The 18,560-nt window shown below is 39.1% G+C and overlaps 1 protein-coding gene across 9 annotated transcripts in view; it reads right to left on the reverse strand.

Moving 5' to 3' along the window:
- LOC130831409 (adenylate cyclase type 10-like) overlaps positions 1-15,558 on the reverse strand; it is a 44,867-nt gene extending 29,309 nt beyond the window's left edge. For 5 of the 9 annotated variants that reach the window (XR_009048049.1, XM_057699520.1, XM_057699518.1 and 2 more), the window contains exons 1-8: positions 15,396-15,558; positions 14,074-14,178; positions 11,528-11,566; positions 10,640-10,783; positions 1,806-2,011; positions 1,445-1,535; positions 1,262-1,350; positions 435-662 (exon numbers count right to left, since the gene is read on the reverse strand). Coding sequence is in view for 8 of the 9 variants with exons in the window: in XM_057699520.1 (XP_057555503.1) it covers positions 435-662; positions 1,262-1,350; positions 1,445-1,535; positions 1,806-2,011; positions 10,640-10,783; positions 11,528-11,566; positions 14,074-14,178; positions 15,396-15,552 (1,059 nt within the window). In the remaining variant the exon portion in view is untranslated. Of the gene's footprint in view, positions 1-434; positions 663-1,261; positions 1,351-1,444; positions 1,536-1,805; positions 2,012-10,639; positions 10,784-11,527; positions 11,567-14,073; positions 14,179-14,911 lie in introns of all 9 variants that reach the window. The other 4 variants (XM_057699516.1, XM_057699513.1, XM_057699517.1 and 1 more) reach the window with 4 other exon arrangements.
- Between the last annotated feature and the right edge of the window lie 3,002 nt (positions 15,559-18,560).

Below are 18,560 nucleotides of genomic sequence, written 5' to 3' on the forward strand. Positions count from 1 at the left end.
AAGAACTGAAATTTAAAACACAAGAAAAATCAACATTAAGAACCTTTCAAAAATTCAATTTCTAGTGTCTACCTTCAGCTAAACCTATCTGCCTATATAGTCTTTACTTATAATGTCAAGTATGATACTGCTCTTTTTCAAGCTCCTAAATTATCTCAGAAGGATCTGATTATACTTACTTTACTAACAGAGCGAGAAAAACATTCTTTATGCTTTCATAAGGATTTTTCAACAAGAAGAGAATAAAAAAGATACAGAGAATAACACTCAGTTACCCTGAAAATTAAACTACCTCGAACATCCCATTCCTTAAATATTATTACTTGAAATTTTAATGTAATATAGCTTATTACAAAATAAGCAGCAGAGAATCTGACTTATGCCTGTGTTATGTGAGAGATAAACTGGTCTTAAGACTATTATTCCTCACTCACCTTTAATGCTGATATGTCCAGTTCCCTTGTACTTACTGTCTCAAACATAAAGATCCGGCTCAGCTGGCCACCCCCTTTTTCTATCACTGTGGAGATGTATAAGACAGCCTCCTGGATAAGATGACACAAATGCAACACCCATGCTGTCTTGTGGAACTCTAGGCTGACCAAAACCATAGTCACAGTACGTAATTCGGATATATACTCCATAGGTTGGCCTTCATCAATCTACAAAGACATAGTGAGTTACCTTGCCTGTATCTTCAACTTTCAGTATCATGTTTAGGCATTTAAATTCTATATTCCATGGTAAACATGAGAAAATAACTTATGGATATCAGACAAAAAAACTTAAAATTCAGGTTTAAGAGGCATAGAAGATATATCAACCAGTACACTTAAGAGTTAAAAATCGTTTGACTTTAAACCTAACTCACTGATGAAATCTGCCAAGCTTTTATATTTCCTAAGACATAGTTTGATATGTCCAATTCTATTAGTCATTATATCACTTACTAAGGGATTCATGTATACACAATCAATCAATACGTATTTACCAAGCACATACTCTATACCCTGTTTACCGTGTACTAGTTTATAGAGGGACAAACAAAAACCAAATATGGTTTCTACTTTCTAGGACTGAGAAATTTAAACTTATAAGACATGTCATCACAGTAATTGGTGCAGATGGGAAAATCTGCTGGTATTACAATGGGGAGTAGGAGATGAACTGGATCAATACAAATGGTGTCACATTTGTACACGTACATTTGTTTACACACACACACAGTCCACATACAATGACTCAAGAACTAGGAAATAACCTTCTTCAAAAGGTTTTTCATTATGTGCTTCCTCAGGGTTTGCTCAAGTGCTGAGTCTGGACCCAACTCCAGGGCAGTTCTTAGAATGTCTGAGAAGGAAAACAAACAAAATGTCTCCAGCCATATGGAAAATTAATCTTTGAAATTTGGGGCATGGGTATAATAAAGGACAAAGTAACTTACCAGCACTTGTCCGGTAATGTGGCAGGTAATCGAGGCACTTGTAAAAATGCTCATCAAAATCAAATGGGTCAATGATCCGCATATCTCTTAACTACAGAAAGAAAACTGCTCAATTCTGTGCCCACCCACCAACTGGATTACCTTTAGTTCCTTAATAGAGGGGCTGAGGATGCCATCTCCCTTGTTTATCACTTATCTTCTTAGCCTTGTCTATCTTCCTGGGAGAATATCCCTCACCTCCCTCCAGAATAAAGTTGCAGAGGTTGTTTGGTCTGGTGTTGAGCACCACCAGACCAGATCACTGCCCTGTGTAGTAGGAAGGCCTTTTCAGGACGTTCAATGGATATGACCAGCCTCCTACCTTCACAGCTTCATCCTCCCTCATGATTTCCACTTCAAACATGTACTGCTCACAGAGCTTCCAGCAGTTCCAGGACAAGACAATCTCATTTGCCTGAGCCAATCGCTGAGCTAACTGGACACAGTCTACATCCTGCCCAATCACCAAGAGGTACTGCCGTTGCTTGTCTCCAACAATAATCTGGGAAATCCGACCTGCAGACAGACCTATGCAGAGAGAATAAGACAAGTAGTGAATAGACAACCTCAGCTGGAAAACTATGCAAAGGGTGGGGTCTGGAATCCTCACATTTTTAAAGTATCACACCAAATCTTCCTATTGCTCACAGTTGCAGAAATGTTAGGTGAGCTCACCCTCAAAAATAATACCTTAAGTCCTGAAAGAGAGAAACCTACAGCCAAGAATACTTTACCCAGCAAGAATCTCATTCAGATTTGAGGGAGAAATCAAAAGCTTTCCAGACAAGCAAAAGTTAAGAGAATTCAGCACCACCAAACCAGCCTTACAACAAGTGCTAAAGGAACTTCTCTAAGTAGGAAACACAAGAAAAGGAAAACACCTACAAATACAAACCCAAAACAATTAAGAAAATGGTAATTGGAACACACATGTCAATAATCACTTTAAATGTAAATGGATTAAATGCTCCAACCAAAAGACACAGACTGGCTGAATGGATACAAAAACAAGACCCTTCTATATGCTGCCTACAAGAAACCCACTTCAGACCAAGGGATACATATAGACTGAAAGTGAAGGGATGGAAAAAGATATTCCATGCAAATGGAAGTCAAAAGAAAGCTGGAGTAGCAATACTCATATCAGACAAATTAGACTTGAAAGTAAAGACTATTAAAAGAGACAAGGAAGGGCACTACATAATGATCAAGGGATCCATCCAAGAAGAACATATCACAATGGTAAATATCTATGCCCCCAATATAGGAGCACCTCAATACATAAGGCAAATGCTAACAGCTATAAAAGGGGACATCGACAGTAACACAATTATAGTGGGAGACTTGAACACCCCACTTACATCAATGGACAGATCAACCAAACAGAAAATAAATAAAGACACACAAGCTTTAAATGACACATTAGACCATCTCGACTTAATTGATATTTATAGGACATTCCATCCAAAAACGACAGACTACACTTTCTTCTCAAGTGCACACGGAACATTTTCCAGGATAGATCACATCTTGGGTCACAAATCAAACCTCAGCAAATTCAAGAAAATTGAAATCATATCAAGCATCTTCTCAGACCACAACGCCATGAGACTAGATATCAATTACAGGAAAAAAACTGCAAAAAATACAAACACATGGAGGCTAAACAATTCACTATTAAACAACCAAGGAATCACTACAGAAATCAAAGAGGAAATCAAAAAGTATCTAGAAACAAATGACAACGAAAACACAACAACCCAAAACCTATGGGACGCAGCAAAAGCAGTTCTAAGAGGGAAGTTTATAGCAATACAGTCCTACCTTAAGAAACAAGAAAATGATCGAATAAACGACCTAACCTTACACCTAAAACAACTAGAGAAAGAAGAACAAAGAAACCCCAAAGTGAGCAGAAGGAAAGAAATCGTAAAGATCAGAGCAGAAATAAATGAAAAAGAAAGGAAAGAAACCATAAGAAAAATAAATAAAACTAAAAGCTGGTTCTTTGAGAAGATTAACAAAATTGATAAACCATTAGCCAGACTCATCAAGAAAAAAAGGGAGAAGATGCAAATCAACAGAATTAGAAATGAAAAAGGAGAAGTCACAACGGACACCTCAGAAATACAAAACATCATGAGAGACTACTACAAGCAACTATATGCCAATCAATTGGATAACCTGGAAGAAATGGATACATTCTTAGAAAAATACAATCTTCCAAGACTGAACCAGGAAGAAATAGAAACCATGAACAGACCAACCACAAGTACAGAAATTGAGGCAGTGATTAAAAATCTCCCAACACACAAAAGCCCAGGACCAGATGGATTCACAGGCGAATTCTATCAAACATTTCGAGAAGAGTTAACACCTATCCTTCTCAAACTCTTCCAAAATATTGCAGAAGGCGGAGCACTCCCAAACTCATTCTATGAGGCTACCATCACCCTGATACCAAAACCAGGCAAAGACGTCACAAAAAAAGAAAACTACAGACCAATATCACTGATGAATATAGATGCAAAAATCCTCAACAAAATACTAGCGAACAGACTGCAACAGCACATTAAAAAAATCATACACCACGATCAAGTGGGGTTTATCCCTGGGATGCAAGGATTCTTCAATATACGCAAATCAATCAACGTGATACATCATATCAACAAATTGAAGGATAAAAACCATATGATCATTTCAATAGATGCAGAAAAAGCTTTTGACAAAGTTCAACATCCATTTATGATAAAAGCTCTCCAGAAAATGGGCATAGAAGGAAATTACCTCAACATCATAAAAGCCATATATGACAAACCAAAAGCCAACATTGTTCTCAATGGAGAAAAACTGGAAGAATTCCCTCTAAGAACAGGAACAAGACAAGGGTGTCCACTCTCACCACTGTTATTCAACATAGTTTTGGAAGTGTTAGCCACAGCAATCAGAGAAGAAAAAGAAATTAAAGGAATCCAAATTGGAAAAGAAGAAGTAAAATTATCACTCTTTGCAGATGACATGATACTATATATAGAAAACCCTAAAGACTCTACCAGAAAACTGCTAGCACTCATTGATGAGTTTAGTAAAGTAGCAGGATACAAAATTAATGCACAGAAATCTCTTGCATTCCTATACACTAACAACGGAAGCGCAGAAAGAGAAATTAAGGAAACTCTCCCATTCACCATTGCAACAAAAAGAATAAAATACCTAGGAATAAACCTGCCTAAGGAGGCAAAAGATCTGTATGCAGAAAACTTTAAGACATTGATGAAAGAAATCAAAGATGACATAAACAGATGGAGGGACATACCATGTTCCTGGATTGGAAGAATCAACATCGTGAAAATGACTGTACTACCCAAAGCAATTTACAGATTTAATGCAATCCCGATCAGATTACCAATGGCATTTTTCACAGAACTAGAGCAAGAAATCTTACGATTTGTATGGAAACGCAAAAGACCCCGAATAACCAAAGCAATCTTGAGAAGGAAAAATGGAGTTGGTGGAATCAGGCTTCCTGACTTCAAACTATACTACAAGGCCATAGTGATCAAGACAGTATGGTACTGGCACAAAAATAGAAAGGAAGATCAATGGAACAGAATAGAGAACTCAGAAGTAAGCCCAAACACATATGGGCACCTTATCTTTGACAAAGGAGGCACGAGTATACAATGGAAAAAAGACAGCCTCTTCAATAAGTGGTGCTGGGAAAATTGGACAGCAACATGTAAAAGAATGAAATTAGAACACTTCCTAACACCATACACAAAAATAAACTCCAAATGGATTAAAGACCTACATATAAGGCCAGACACTATCAAACTCCTAGAGGAAAACATAGGCAGAACACTCTTTGACATACATCAAAGCAACATCCTTTTTGACCCACCTCCTAGAATCATGGAAATAAAATCAAGAATAAACAAATGGGACCTCATGAAACTTAAAAGCTTTTGCACAGCAAAAGAAACCATAAACAAGACTAAAAGGCAACCCTCAGAATGGGAAAAAATAATTGCCTATGAAACAACGGACAAAGGATTAACCTCCAAAATATACAAGCAGCTCATGCAGCTTCATACCAAAAAAGCAAATAACCCAATCCACAAATGGGCAGAAGACCTAAATAGACATTTCTCCAAAGAAGACATACAGATGGCCAACAAACACATGAAAAGATGCTCAACATCACTCATCATCAGAGAAATGCAAGTCAAAGCCACAATGAGGTATCACCTCACACCAATCAGAATGGCCATCATCACAAAGTCTGGAAACAACAAATGTTGGAGAGGGTGTGGAGAAAAGGGAACTCTCCTGCACTGTTGGTGGGACTGTAAGTTGGTACAGCCACTATGGAAAACAATTTGGAGGTTCCTTAAAAAACTACAAATAGAACTACCATATGATCCAGTCATCCCACTCCTGGGCATATACCCAAAGAAAACCATAATCCCAAAAGAAACTTGTACCATCATGTTTATTGCAGCACTCTTTACAATAGCCAGGACATGGAAGCAACCTAAATGCCCATCAACAAATGAATGGATACAGAAGGTGTGGCATATATATACAATGGAATATTACTCAGCTATAAAAAGGGATGAGATGGAGCTATATGTAATGAGGTGGATAGAACTACAATCTGTCATACAGAGTGAAGTAAGTCAGAAAGAGAAAGACAAATATTGTATGCTAACTCACATATACGGAATCTAAAAATGGTACTGATGAACTCAGTGACAAGAACAGGGAAGCAGATACAGGGAATGGACTGGAGAACTCGAGGTATGGGAGGGGGCGGGGGATGAAGGGGAAACTGAGAAGAAGCGGGAGAGTAGTACAGACATATATATACTACCAACTGTAAAATAGTCAGTGGGAAGTTGTTGTATAACAAAGGGAGTCCAACTCGAGGATGGAAGATGCCTTAGAGGACTGGGGCAGGGAGGGTGGGGGGGACTCGAGGGGGGAGCCTCAAGGAAGGGAGGGAATATGGGGATATGTGTATAAAAACAGTTGATTGAACCTGGTGTACCCCCCAAAAAAATAAAATAAAATAATAATTAAAAAAAAAAAAAAAAAAAAAAAAAAAATAATACCTTGCCCCAGATTTCCTTCTGTCTTAGAGACAGACATCTAAAGACAGACATTCAAACAAGCCTGGGTTGCATGAGGGAAGAAACTCTTGGATCCTAGGTGTCCAAGAGTCTTGTCTCTGTGTTGCTCTTCTAGTGGACAGCTAGGTGCTGATGGCAGAGACCAAATGATTATTGTCAGAAACTGCTGCCACCATGACCACACCAGCTCTCCTCATATATAATCAGGGCTGAGTGAGCAGACAATCAGTATTTTTAACCACACATGGGTTTTGCCATACCCTTTTCTTCTGCCTCCTGTTTTTTTTGCCCTGGGGGATTTCTTACTGCTAATTACAGCTGAAAAACTTGGTTTGCTTGCCAGGGAAGAAATGACTATAACCAAGAGAAGTCACCCAATCCCCACTAAACACTAGGAAAAAAGCAGTTTTAAAAGAATGGCAGAGACATACACTTTTGGCCAAGATGTAGTAACAGGCAGTGAATTTACCATAATGCCTGGAACAACTAAGGAACCAGAAAAATATAAAAAGCAACAGAAACAACAGTTTTCAAGACATTGGACATTAGGTAATTAAGGACAGTATGCTTGAGGGATGGGAAACAAACAAGGTGAACCCTCTGATACTCCAGCTTACTGCCTAGAGAAAGTTTCCAGTACACATCTCAGGGAGGGGAAACCCAGGTGCAGCCTGGAGATTCCCTGAGTTGAGGAGACCGAACTAGGAGTCTGAGGAGGCCAAGCTAGCTACAGCTCACAGGGCACTGTGAATACCAGAGAGGAGAGAGTGAAGAGAGAAAACGTCATAGAACTCCAGAAAACTGGTTCCCCTCACGTCTTTAAATGCATCAATATGAGGAAACAACCCGAGACTAGGGAAAGAGCCGCCTGAAAAGATTAGAGGGGACAATCTTAATATCACACAGGGCTGGGAATAGTTCCATTCCCACTAGCCAGAGTATCAAACTTCATACTTCACAGGATATTAGGTACAGTACTTGGAAGGGGTTTGCCTCAGGAATGGGGCAAAACTAGCTCTGGACTAAACACTACTCTGGTCCCATCCAACAAAATTTGAAAGCAAAACCTATCAAGCTAACCACATCTCAGAACTAAGTTTAAGAATATTTATAGAAATATTTAAAAATCCAGCACTCAACAAGGTTAAATTCACAATGTCTGGCACCCACCAAAAATTACCAGGTATGCAAAGAAAAAGGAAAATATGATCCACAACAAGAAGAACAATCAGTGAATCAAGCCCAATGCAGAATAACATAGATGATAGAATTAGTAGATAAGGACATTAAAAGTTATAACTATATTCCATATATTCAAGAACCTAGAGAGAAGACTAAACAAGTAGGGACATGGGAGATATGGTATCTTCTTACAGATGAAAACTGCAAGGCCTGAGATGAAAAATACACTATAAAAATACACAAGAAAATATATTAGATCAAAGGCAAATTAGACCTTTCAAAAGAAAAAGTCTGTAAACTTGAAAACATAGCAATAGAAACCATCCATAATGAAACATAGGGAGAAAAAAGAAAAATCAATGAACACAGCATCAGTGAATTGTGGGACAATTTCAAGCAGCCTAATATGTATGTAACTGGACAGAGGAGGAGGAAGAGAGAAAAAATTATTTGAAGAAATAATGGCAGGACATTTTCTAAATTTTATAAAAACTAGAAACCTATAGATCCAAGAATCTCAATGAGTCCCAAGCATAAGAAAAATGAAGAAAACTGTACCAAGGTATGTCATAATCAGATTACCTAAAACTAATGATAAAGAAAAAAATCTAAAAGCAGCTGGGGTGGAAGGAGAGGGACATTAAATACAAAGACACAAAAATAAAGATGAAAGCAGATTTCTTGTTGGACACATTGCAAGCTAGAAGAGAGTAGGACAGCTTTCATATGAGAGGAAAAAACCCCTGTCAATCTAGAATTCTATACTCAGGGAAAATACCTCTCAAAAACAGAGGTGAAATAAAGATTTTTTTTCAGACACACAAAAGCTGAGCTAACGCATATTCAGCAAACCTGCATTATGAGAAATGTTAAAGGAAGTTCTTCAAACAGACAGTAATAAGTGTTGATCAGGACATGGAGAAATTGGGACCTTCACACATTGCTGGTGGAAATGTAAAATGGTACAACCACTTTGGAAAAAAGATTAGCAATTTCTCAAAAAATTAAACATGCATCTACCACTATGACCCAGCCCTTTCACTCCTTGGTATTTAACCAAGAGAAATAAATGCATATGTCCAAACATAGACTTGTACACAGATGTTCATAGCAGCTTTATTTGTAATAGCCAAAAATTGACAACAATCCAATTGTAGGTCAAAAAGTGAATAAATAAATCATGTTATGTCCATACAATAGAATATTACTCAGCAATAAAAGGAATGATGTACTGATACACACTACAACACGAATGAATCTCAAATCATGCTGAATTAAAGTAGCCAGAAAGTACATACTGTATGATACCACTTATATAACTATTTAAAAATGCAAAATATGGAATTCCCTGGTGGTCCAGTGGTTAGGACTCCGCACTTTCACTGCCAAGGGCAAGGGTTGTTCAATCCCTAGTTGGGGAACTAAGATCCTGCAAGTTGGCCAAAAAAAAAAAAAAAAAAAGCAATAATAGAAAGAAGATATGTGGTTGCTTGGGGATGGGGAAGGGAGTATTGGGACACAGAGTTTATAAAGGGGCACAGGAAGCTTCAGTGAGTGTTAAATACGTTCATTATCTTGATTGTGGTGATGGTTTCAAAAGTATATGTCTATGTACAGTATCAATTATGAATTATCTATTAATAAAACAAAGTCCGGAACAAAAAAAGGATGGTAGGATAGGAGAGATGCCATATAACTCTGAACATGATTCTGAGTTATAGCTGCTCCTCAAAATACAAATAAATAGCTAAAGCCAACTTTGGCCCTTACTTCAGAAACCCCTTGAGGTTTCTGGAGTCCTGTGAAGCGGTTTTTTGTATAGAGCTTCCCCTTCAATCCTGGCTGTGCCACTATTGAAACTATGGTCTCTGTGTACAGCTTTTAAATTTCTACAGCATTGTATTATATTTTTGATAATATAATACAATAACACTTCAAAAACTAAACTATATAAAGAATATACATTAAAAAGTCTTGCTTCCACCTATATACCTATCTATACTATTTTTCCCCAATAGGTAACTTTTATTAGGTTCTTATATATCTTTCCAGTGTTCCTTTATAAACAAATAAGAAAAATTCTTATTCTTCCTCCTTACTCAAAAGGTAGCATACTAAACAGTGTTTTGTATCTTGCTTTTTCTCATCTATATTTTTGGAGATATTGCCATATCAAAACATCTTTTTTTAAAGTTGCAGAGAATCTCATTGGGTAGACATTATTGTTTATCACCACCAGTCTCCTATAGATAATTTTCAACCCTTTGTGACAATCTATATTGCATTCAATAATCTTATATATATGACATTTTATAAATACTTAGATATACGTAAAGGATAAATGTTGGGGTTGAAGGATAAATGTTAGGATTGCTGGGTTGAAGAATAAATGCATTTGTAATCTTGGCAGAGATTACTGAATCACCCTCCATAGAAGTTGTACCACTGTTGACTCCCACCAGCACTGTATGAGAAGGCTTATTCCTCACAACCTCATCAACAGTGTGTTCAGCACCTGAATTTTTCCATATCTATAGGTAAGAAGTGATCTCAATTGGTACTTTCAATTGGCATTTTTCTTATTACGAAGTTGACCAGTGTTTCACAAGTTACAAGGGATGATTTCTTTATGTGCTATTTATTCATGTTCTTTGCTCATTTTTCTCTTAGGATGTTAGTCTTTTCTTGATTTCTAGGTGTCTTTCCTATGTTAGAAAAACTTAACCTTTGTCTACATAAGTTGCAAATATTTTTTTCCAGGTTATCATTTATCTTTTGAATTGTTTACAGTGGTTTTTTTTGTTCCTTTTTTTCTAATTGATCACTCTTTTAGTAGCTATACCTATCTTTAGCTGTAGGTCCTGGCCTTCTCTGGTATGGTAGATACCAAATTTCTCCTGTATCTCCAGACTGCATTTTGCCACCAGGGTAATGATGTCACTCAGTTGATTCTGTTCCACTGTCCAGAGTGCCAGGAGCACATTCCCTGTAGAGACACAAGATAGGCTGACACAGATCAAACACCTGGATTTACCTGCCAGAGCAGAGCCCCCAACAATGCAGAAGATATCAAGCAAGGTGTCAGACAAGGTTTCTCGGCTCTATATGTCACACTAGGTTTAAATACTGCCTTAGATCCTCAAAACCATTCAGCATATGAAAACATAACTAGGTAGAAGCTGAAATGTTCCTGAAACTTAAAGCTATTTTTGGTAATCTTCTCTCCACCAGTATACTAACAGACAGAGAGGGTACTAGCTAAGAGGTTCACAAAATGTAGGTTTCCATTCAAGTTGAATTTTAAGATTTTAAGTGCTTTCATTAAGTTTAAATGAAAAGATAGGCCAACTGTATGGCATACAGCTGTTGATAATCCTAAGAGTTTTCCAGACAGGAGACAAGCTAGACTTCTTCCTTACTTAGCTTCTGCTATTAATGACCAAATTTCTCATTAGTTTTCTCATGAATGCTTTATAGGCACTTATTTTCCTGTCATTCAATCTGAATCAAATGTAAAGTACATGAGAGCTTAATATGGACAAGGCTTTTCCATTAGACTGGGAACTCCTTTGAGGCAGAGACTGTGTCTTCCTCATCTTTATTTCCCCAGGGCCCAGTACATACTAAATAATCAAACAATGCTGAATAGACAAACATGCCAAATTCCACCTAAATATATAGTCTTCCTTGCTTACAGTGCTTTAAATATTCAGAAAGAAATGAAAAATACCTGTAATATTTAGGATATCCCCTCCAAAACAGAGCACATCTGAAATCAAGTAAGGGAGAGAGAGAGGAAAATGAGTCAAAATCAGAGACATGCCAGATCATGGCAGAATCACCCGCCTACTGAGTTTTTCATCATTTATTTTCTGGTCAATTTATTCACTCCAAGGCTCAGACTCCTTCTTCCTTTCCCCTACCTTCTCCCCAAATCTGTCTGTTCCTATATCCATCTTCTCTAAAATGGAAGGAAAATCCTCCTATTATCTTCAGAGCCGTCCCCCTATTTATGCTCTGGATCCGAGTCCCTCTCATCCTCTCAAGAACTTCACTCCTTTTCTTATCTTCTCCCTACTCCATCATTCTCATTAATGTCTTAAAACACACACACACACACAAACAAAATTAACACACCTATTCTTGATGCTGTTGTCTTCTCTAAATTAGCTCAACTTCTGTTACGTTCCCAGTAAAACAATTTCTGAAGAGTTGGCAACATACAAGTTTCTCCTCCTATCAAATTCATGCTTAATTTTTTTCTCTACCATTCTCTTAGTTTATTCCAACCTGACTTCCATTTCCACTACTTCACTAAAATTATCGAAATCATCAACAGCATTCATCTTGCTAAATTCAGTATTTTTCTGACATCACTGTATTTGACACCTTTCATTTCCAGCCCAGCTAGAAGAGCCCTCTTCTTTTAGAGGTGCTACTTCCCCTTCAGCTTCAGGAATAGGACAAAATCCTATCTGACTGGCTGCTTTACAGTCTCTTTTGTAGGTTCTTTCTTCCTAATCATAATCCTCCCCTGGAATTCCTTAAGCCTCAGTCTTAAGCTCTTTCTCTTTTACACTCTCCCCACGTGGACTCTTCAGTTCTTTATAAGCAACATCTTTATGCCATTAATTCACTTTTCATCTCTAACAGATCTATTCTCTGAGCTCCAGGCTCAACCATAGCTACTAACGTCATTTCTCCACTTGAAAGACTTATTAACATCTTAAACTCAATATATTTAAATAGAAACCTTGATTTTCTTTCTCAAAGCCATCTTTCCCACCTTGATAAGTGACCACCATAAGTTCAGTTATGAAAGGCAAAAAGCTTGAGAGTCCCTTTTCTCACCACTTCTCACTAAAATCCAACATATTAGAAAATCCTGTCTGCTGAACTGCAAAATATATTTCAAATCAATTCATCTCCATACAGCTCCCTTCATTGCCATATATCTAGACCAACGGTTTCAACTTTCATTGCACACTGAAATTGCCTGTGAAACTTTAAACATCCTTATTCCTGGGCCTAACCAAAGACATTCTGATTTAACTGCTCTGGGCTGAAGCCTAGGTATCAGGATTTTTAAAAGCTTCCTAAGTGGTTATCTAATGTGCGGCCAAGGTTGAGAACCACTAACCTAGATAAAATCTCCATCATCTCTCCACAACTGCTCCCAATGCTTTTTCCAGCTTTCATTCTTATCACATGCCCTCCATCAGTCCCCAGTCACAGTACACACAGGTCCTGTGTCTTATTTTCCCATGTATCTAGTAACCAGCAGTTTCTGGTGTCATAATACATACATGATACATAATTTCTATCTTGCCCTTTCATCTAAACTTGATGAGATCAATTGAAAGACTTTTTATTTTTATTTTTAAATTAAAAAAATTTTTTTGGTCATGCCACTCAGCTTGCAGAATCTTAGTTTCTGGGCCAGGGATTGAACCTGGGTCCTGGAATTGGAAGCGTAGAGTCCTAACCACTGGACCACCAGGGAATTCCTGAAAGACTTTTTATACTTGTTTCTCAGGGGTAAGGGTGAGTCAGCCACTTTAAGTGCCTGAAGAAGATGCTACAAAGTAATCATTCTGGTGAATCTCATAATAATGGACATAACTCAAGGGGGTACTGTCAGTAAAGGAAGGGAATGTTATATTAGTACTAAAGGGTATAGGGCCAGAGTAATTTGTTAGGTAGACCTAACTCGACTGAAAGCTCCTCGAAGAGTAGGTTTTTGTACCCCTGCACCTATTACAGTGTATGTCACAGAGTAGGTACTCAAAACATGTTTACTGTACAAATGAAAAGTGTCCCCCCTCCCGCCCCAACCCAGGTTAGGCAAATATCCACAAGCTTAATACATGGCAGAAAGTAAATATTCCTACTTCACAGGATCAAAATACAATAATAGAATGGGAAGGTGTTTCGTAAATCATACCTGATATACACACGAAGCACATTATATTACTGTCAGAAGAGACAACCTGAACAACTTTATTTTGAAATATAATACAAACATGCAAAGTAAAAATCAGCACTTCTTCCCCCCTTTCTGAACACTGAGTCAACAGAATAGAATGTGAGACTGGGTAGAATGGCAGATACAGGAAAGATCTAGCTCATCAGTGGCAACCTGAAGACATAAAGGATGAGCAATACTAAAGGGATGTCACTTCAGTATCTGTTTTAAAGTGCCCCAGGCCCCCTTCCGTTACAAACCCTCAGGAGCCCAGCACCACACCTCCTCGCTCCCCTACAATGGTCACTCACGCTCCACGATGTCACTAATGTAATAACTGAAGATGTGGGCCAGTTTGTCCATGTCATGTTCTGACTTGCAGCTCAGGCTGAACCTGTCCATTAATGCTGTAAACCCTGACCAACAAAGCAAAAATTACTATGTTAGCTGCAAATCCTAAACTTTTAGGTCCTATTCCCTCCACACATCAGGCCAGTGTAACAGCAGCAGATCTTTTCAAGATGAGTAATTTCATTATTCTTTAACACGTTACTTAGCAAGTAAGTACGCAGGGCCAGGATGGTTGCTGCCGCCTCTGGGAGTCCAGAGGACCACCCTCCCAATGTTTCCAGGAGCTGAAGATAGTGAAGATTCATCCACAAGTGCCCTTTCCATCGGAATCCAGCTACTGTTCTCCCACCATACTCTCTCTTTTTTTTTTTAAAGTTTAGTAGAAATACTTTATTTAGAATATTTTATTATTAAACTGCTATGTATTTTATAATAAAATAAAGCCCTTTCCAGAGATAACAAAATACAGGATAAAAATTAATTTTCATTATAAAATTTTGTGAGCAATACCTCTTTTTTCCTCTCTACTTCCAAGTATATAGAAATTATTTACAGTGAAAGGACACTATCATAAATGCACCTGATTAAGATCTGACTTTTATCCACAAGGAATTTGTCTTAAAATATGAATATCTCAGTATCCCACCACATTCTCTTAAGGCTCCCTGGCCAAGGGAAACTGTAGATTTGCGCCCCCCGCCCCGCCCCACCCCATGTGTGAGAGAGAAACCACTAACAAGGAGAAAGAATGAAAGCTTTATGGAGAACTCATGTGATGAGCTCTTCGGGGACAGGCACCTGAATCACTCATCTTCATATCCGTGACACAAAAACTCCATGAATTTCTTAAACGAACGACTCTCACAGTAGCTGCTAGGTCTCAACGAGAACAATGGCGGGCACCTACTTTATGGACCCAAAGAAGGAATTAACTGAACAAATAAAATCATTGGATGAAGCAGAATGCTTATTGGAAAATGCTCGGGATTGGGGAAAAACTTGGGTTTAAAGCCTGCCAAGTCCTTTCTCCTTTCTAAGTTTCCATTTATTTCATCATCGCTGAAGTGAATTCCAGGGCTACGCCAGGTCGTCCGAAAAGGCGTTCTCCTGCTCGGAAAATGATCCTCTCAGATTCCGGCCGAGGCGGCGCAAAGTGCAATGAAACCGCGCCTTAGCTCGCCCCGGGGCCAGGTCCGTAACTGCCGCGGCCCCTGGCAGCTGAGGGCCAACGGCCGGCCCCTCCAGCAGGCCGGGAGTGCGACGCGCCTCCCCTCGCCCTCACCCGTCACGTGGACGCCGAGGAGGACGCCCTGGGACGTAGCGAGCTCGGGTTCCGATCCTCGGGGCTTCCTGAAGACCAGCAGATCTGGCAGCAGCGCCGCCAACCGGGCCTGTAAGGGCCACCGAAGCAGCGCCGCCACCCGCTCGCCAGTAGCCATGGCGGCGGCGGGCTTTCCCGTCGAACTACCGGAAACAGGGTTCCTCCGCGTAGTAGCCAATCCGCAACGAAGGATCTGACGGGTCAGCCTTCCCCCCAACCAATCAGTGCGGGCTTCCTTGGGGGCCCGCCCACCTGTCGTTGGTCGCCTTTGGGCTCGCTCTGGCTTCCGGGGGACGGGGGGCGGTGCGTTCGAAGGAGCAGAACCTGGTATTTTAGAATCGCTTTGAAACGTGAAGATGCTTTTATGCTAAAACTGATCATCTGGGATAAATATCAACAGGGTGGTCTTTTCCTCGTATCACCGGAGTACAAACTTGAGTCATCTCAGTTTCTAAGGACAAATTCCATTAGCATCTGACTAAGCAAACTCTGAATGTTTTAAATTTAACACCGTTAGACTAAAGCTGTTTAACACAGGCAGTCCTTTTCCGTGTTTGGGAACTTACTCTGTGGTCTGCCAGGATAGGTCATTCGGTCTCAAGGGAGCACTCCTCCTGAGCCATTTTTCTCACTTTTGTGTGATAATGGCCCATTTGAGGTTGCCGGTCTGGGGCTCAGATTTGTGAACACAAAACAGTAAAAGGACGAGCGTGTTGTGGACTTTTAACAATCAGAAATGCATCTATGTTTTTCTGCATAAATAGAAACAAGAATCTAAAAATTACATCCTCACTATCTTTAGCTCTACATCATATATCAGTGCTGTTTTGGTGGTAACTGAAGGGCTAATTTTACTCATGGAATTACTTCATTGCGTTTTAAAGAACACTTCCAGTGGGAAGACCAAATGTATGATCAGCCCACAGGTGACAGAAAATATCTCCTTAGTAGGGTGGGAGGGCCAAAAGGGAAGGAAAAGAGAGCAAGCAGACACACACAGCTGAGAGGCTGGTCACAGTGTCCACAGAGCTCACATGTGTTTACAGAGTTCACAATATCAACATTATAAACACAGTTGAGAACCCAGGGGATGTAGACCCCTCAAAATTCAAGACACTTTTTTTGCATTTTTATAAATTTATTTATTTTAAAAAATAACAATTGAAATGACATCAATGATCAATCACCTGTGCTCCCCCTACTGCTGAGAGGAAAAAACCTTCTATATAGTTGAGTCCCAAAGGAAAATCAAGACATTATTATCAGGCACCCATTAGCCAGAAAAATGCTGTTGGTCCAGTGGTATAGACACTGACATGTTCAATATACCAGTGCAATTAAAATATATACATTTACAATTATCCTGGGGGAAAAAAAGAACTCAAGAAGTGAAATAACTGCATTACACCAATGTCACTCATCCATTCACTCTTTTTGCATCTATGAAGTCATCACTACAGTCACAAGGACAAATGAATAAAAGAACTTCTAGTAACAAAAAAATCCAAACCTCACCCCCACTTTGTGGGTTATTATGTGCTAAAATGACCACAATAAAAGGGCCATGAGCTACCTGAAATGCAATGACAAAATGACAACTGAAGCATTTCATTTCAAATAAAACCAAACTCAAACTCGTGGAAAAAAAAATCTGCAACAATATGAGGTTGGTATTACTATGTACAAACTTACAGACACAAATAAATAGCATTTTAGAACTGTTGTTGGCTTAAGTACTAGAAATTAGGTCTGAGGAATTTGTTTCTGAACTCTGCATCTTGAAGACTCCTAAATAAACCTAAGGATATAAACTCTTCATTGTTTTCAGTAATCTATCATCAGAAGAATTTGGGGCTTACCAAATAAAGTTAACACCTGAAATTCACATAAAGGGCCAGAAGTTTCTAGTGAGCCTATGGGTCAGCCCCTCCTGATATCTTGAAGCCAGGACAGATTACTAGATTCACAAAGGACTAGGGAGATACGTACTTCCTGCTTTCTTTGCATAGCTCTGCACCTCTGTTTTGTACCATTGCAATGATTTCCCTTTGTGATGCTTTCTTTAGAGGGTTTAAATTCTTTTCCCTCTTAATGTGGCTACAGTGAAGTCAAAGAAAGAGCCAATCTCTACTCTTGGTATTTAACTTAATCCCAAATGTTCTTCAAAAGAATTACGTTTTCCTTCTTTGTTTCCAAGAAAACAGCAACTCTACTGAAATATCATTTTAGTCCTCCCAGGGTTCCACATCTACAAAAGAAAGATCACTGAGGCACAACCCATTCTGGAAGCTGTGGCCCTGTCCCTGACCCCGCAGGAATCTCTATTTCCAGTCCGCAGTTTATCCCCAGAATGTGGATGCAATGTGAAAACCTTTCTGCACAAAGCCTATGGAGAAAGGGGGAAACTGGCACCAAAGAATCAGCTGCCGTGGGAAGAATGAGAATGTTCGCTCTCCAGGGACAGCACAAAGTGCAGGAGTGAAGCCAACATCCACCTCAAGCTCTAGCAGGTAACCCGGAATATGTCCAGGACAGCTTGATTGAACAGTGCTTTCCAGAAATCGTCAAGGACCAAATCTCAGACTTTCCCCCTTCCGTGCTTATTAAAAGGTGATAGTATAAATGTAAATTATTCTCTTCATCTTAATGATCCATTCCAGGCATCCATCCACTGGTGAATCATGCTACATGACAACACGAGGGTATATACACTACACTTTGTCCTTCTAGACTGAAACATACATGAACCTTCCTATTCCCCAAATGCTGTCACAAAGCCTATGATTGAAAATCTCTAGTTTTGCTGTTAAGGAGTTACTACGAATGTCCTCAGCACTTCAGCACAGAAGCTGTGTAATTTTGTTCTCTACTTAGGAAAGGCAGTGTCAAGGTCCAGTACCCTCTAAATTGTCTTAAAAGTAGCCACAGCAAGAACTATGGTCCATATGACCTGTCAACAGAGAGACAAGCAGATCACAACTTGTCAAAGCTAAGAGATTCAGCAATTTATAGTTTTAGTGCTTGAGTCTTTTCTCATTCTATCCCCAGAGTTAGCTTTCTCTTGGCTGGAATCCAAAAATACCAACCTATCATCTGGGTAGAAGAGATTCTTATTATTACCACAGA

This window comes from Hippopotamus amphibius, chromosome 11 (assembly GCF_030028045.1).
Source record: "Hippopotamus amphibius kiboko isolate mHipAmp2 chromosome 11, mHipAmp2.hap2, whole genome shotgun sequence".
NCBI classification, from domain to species: domain Eukaryota; kingdom Metazoa; phylum Chordata; class Mammalia; order Artiodactyla; family Hippopotamidae; genus Hippopotamus; species Hippopotamus amphibius.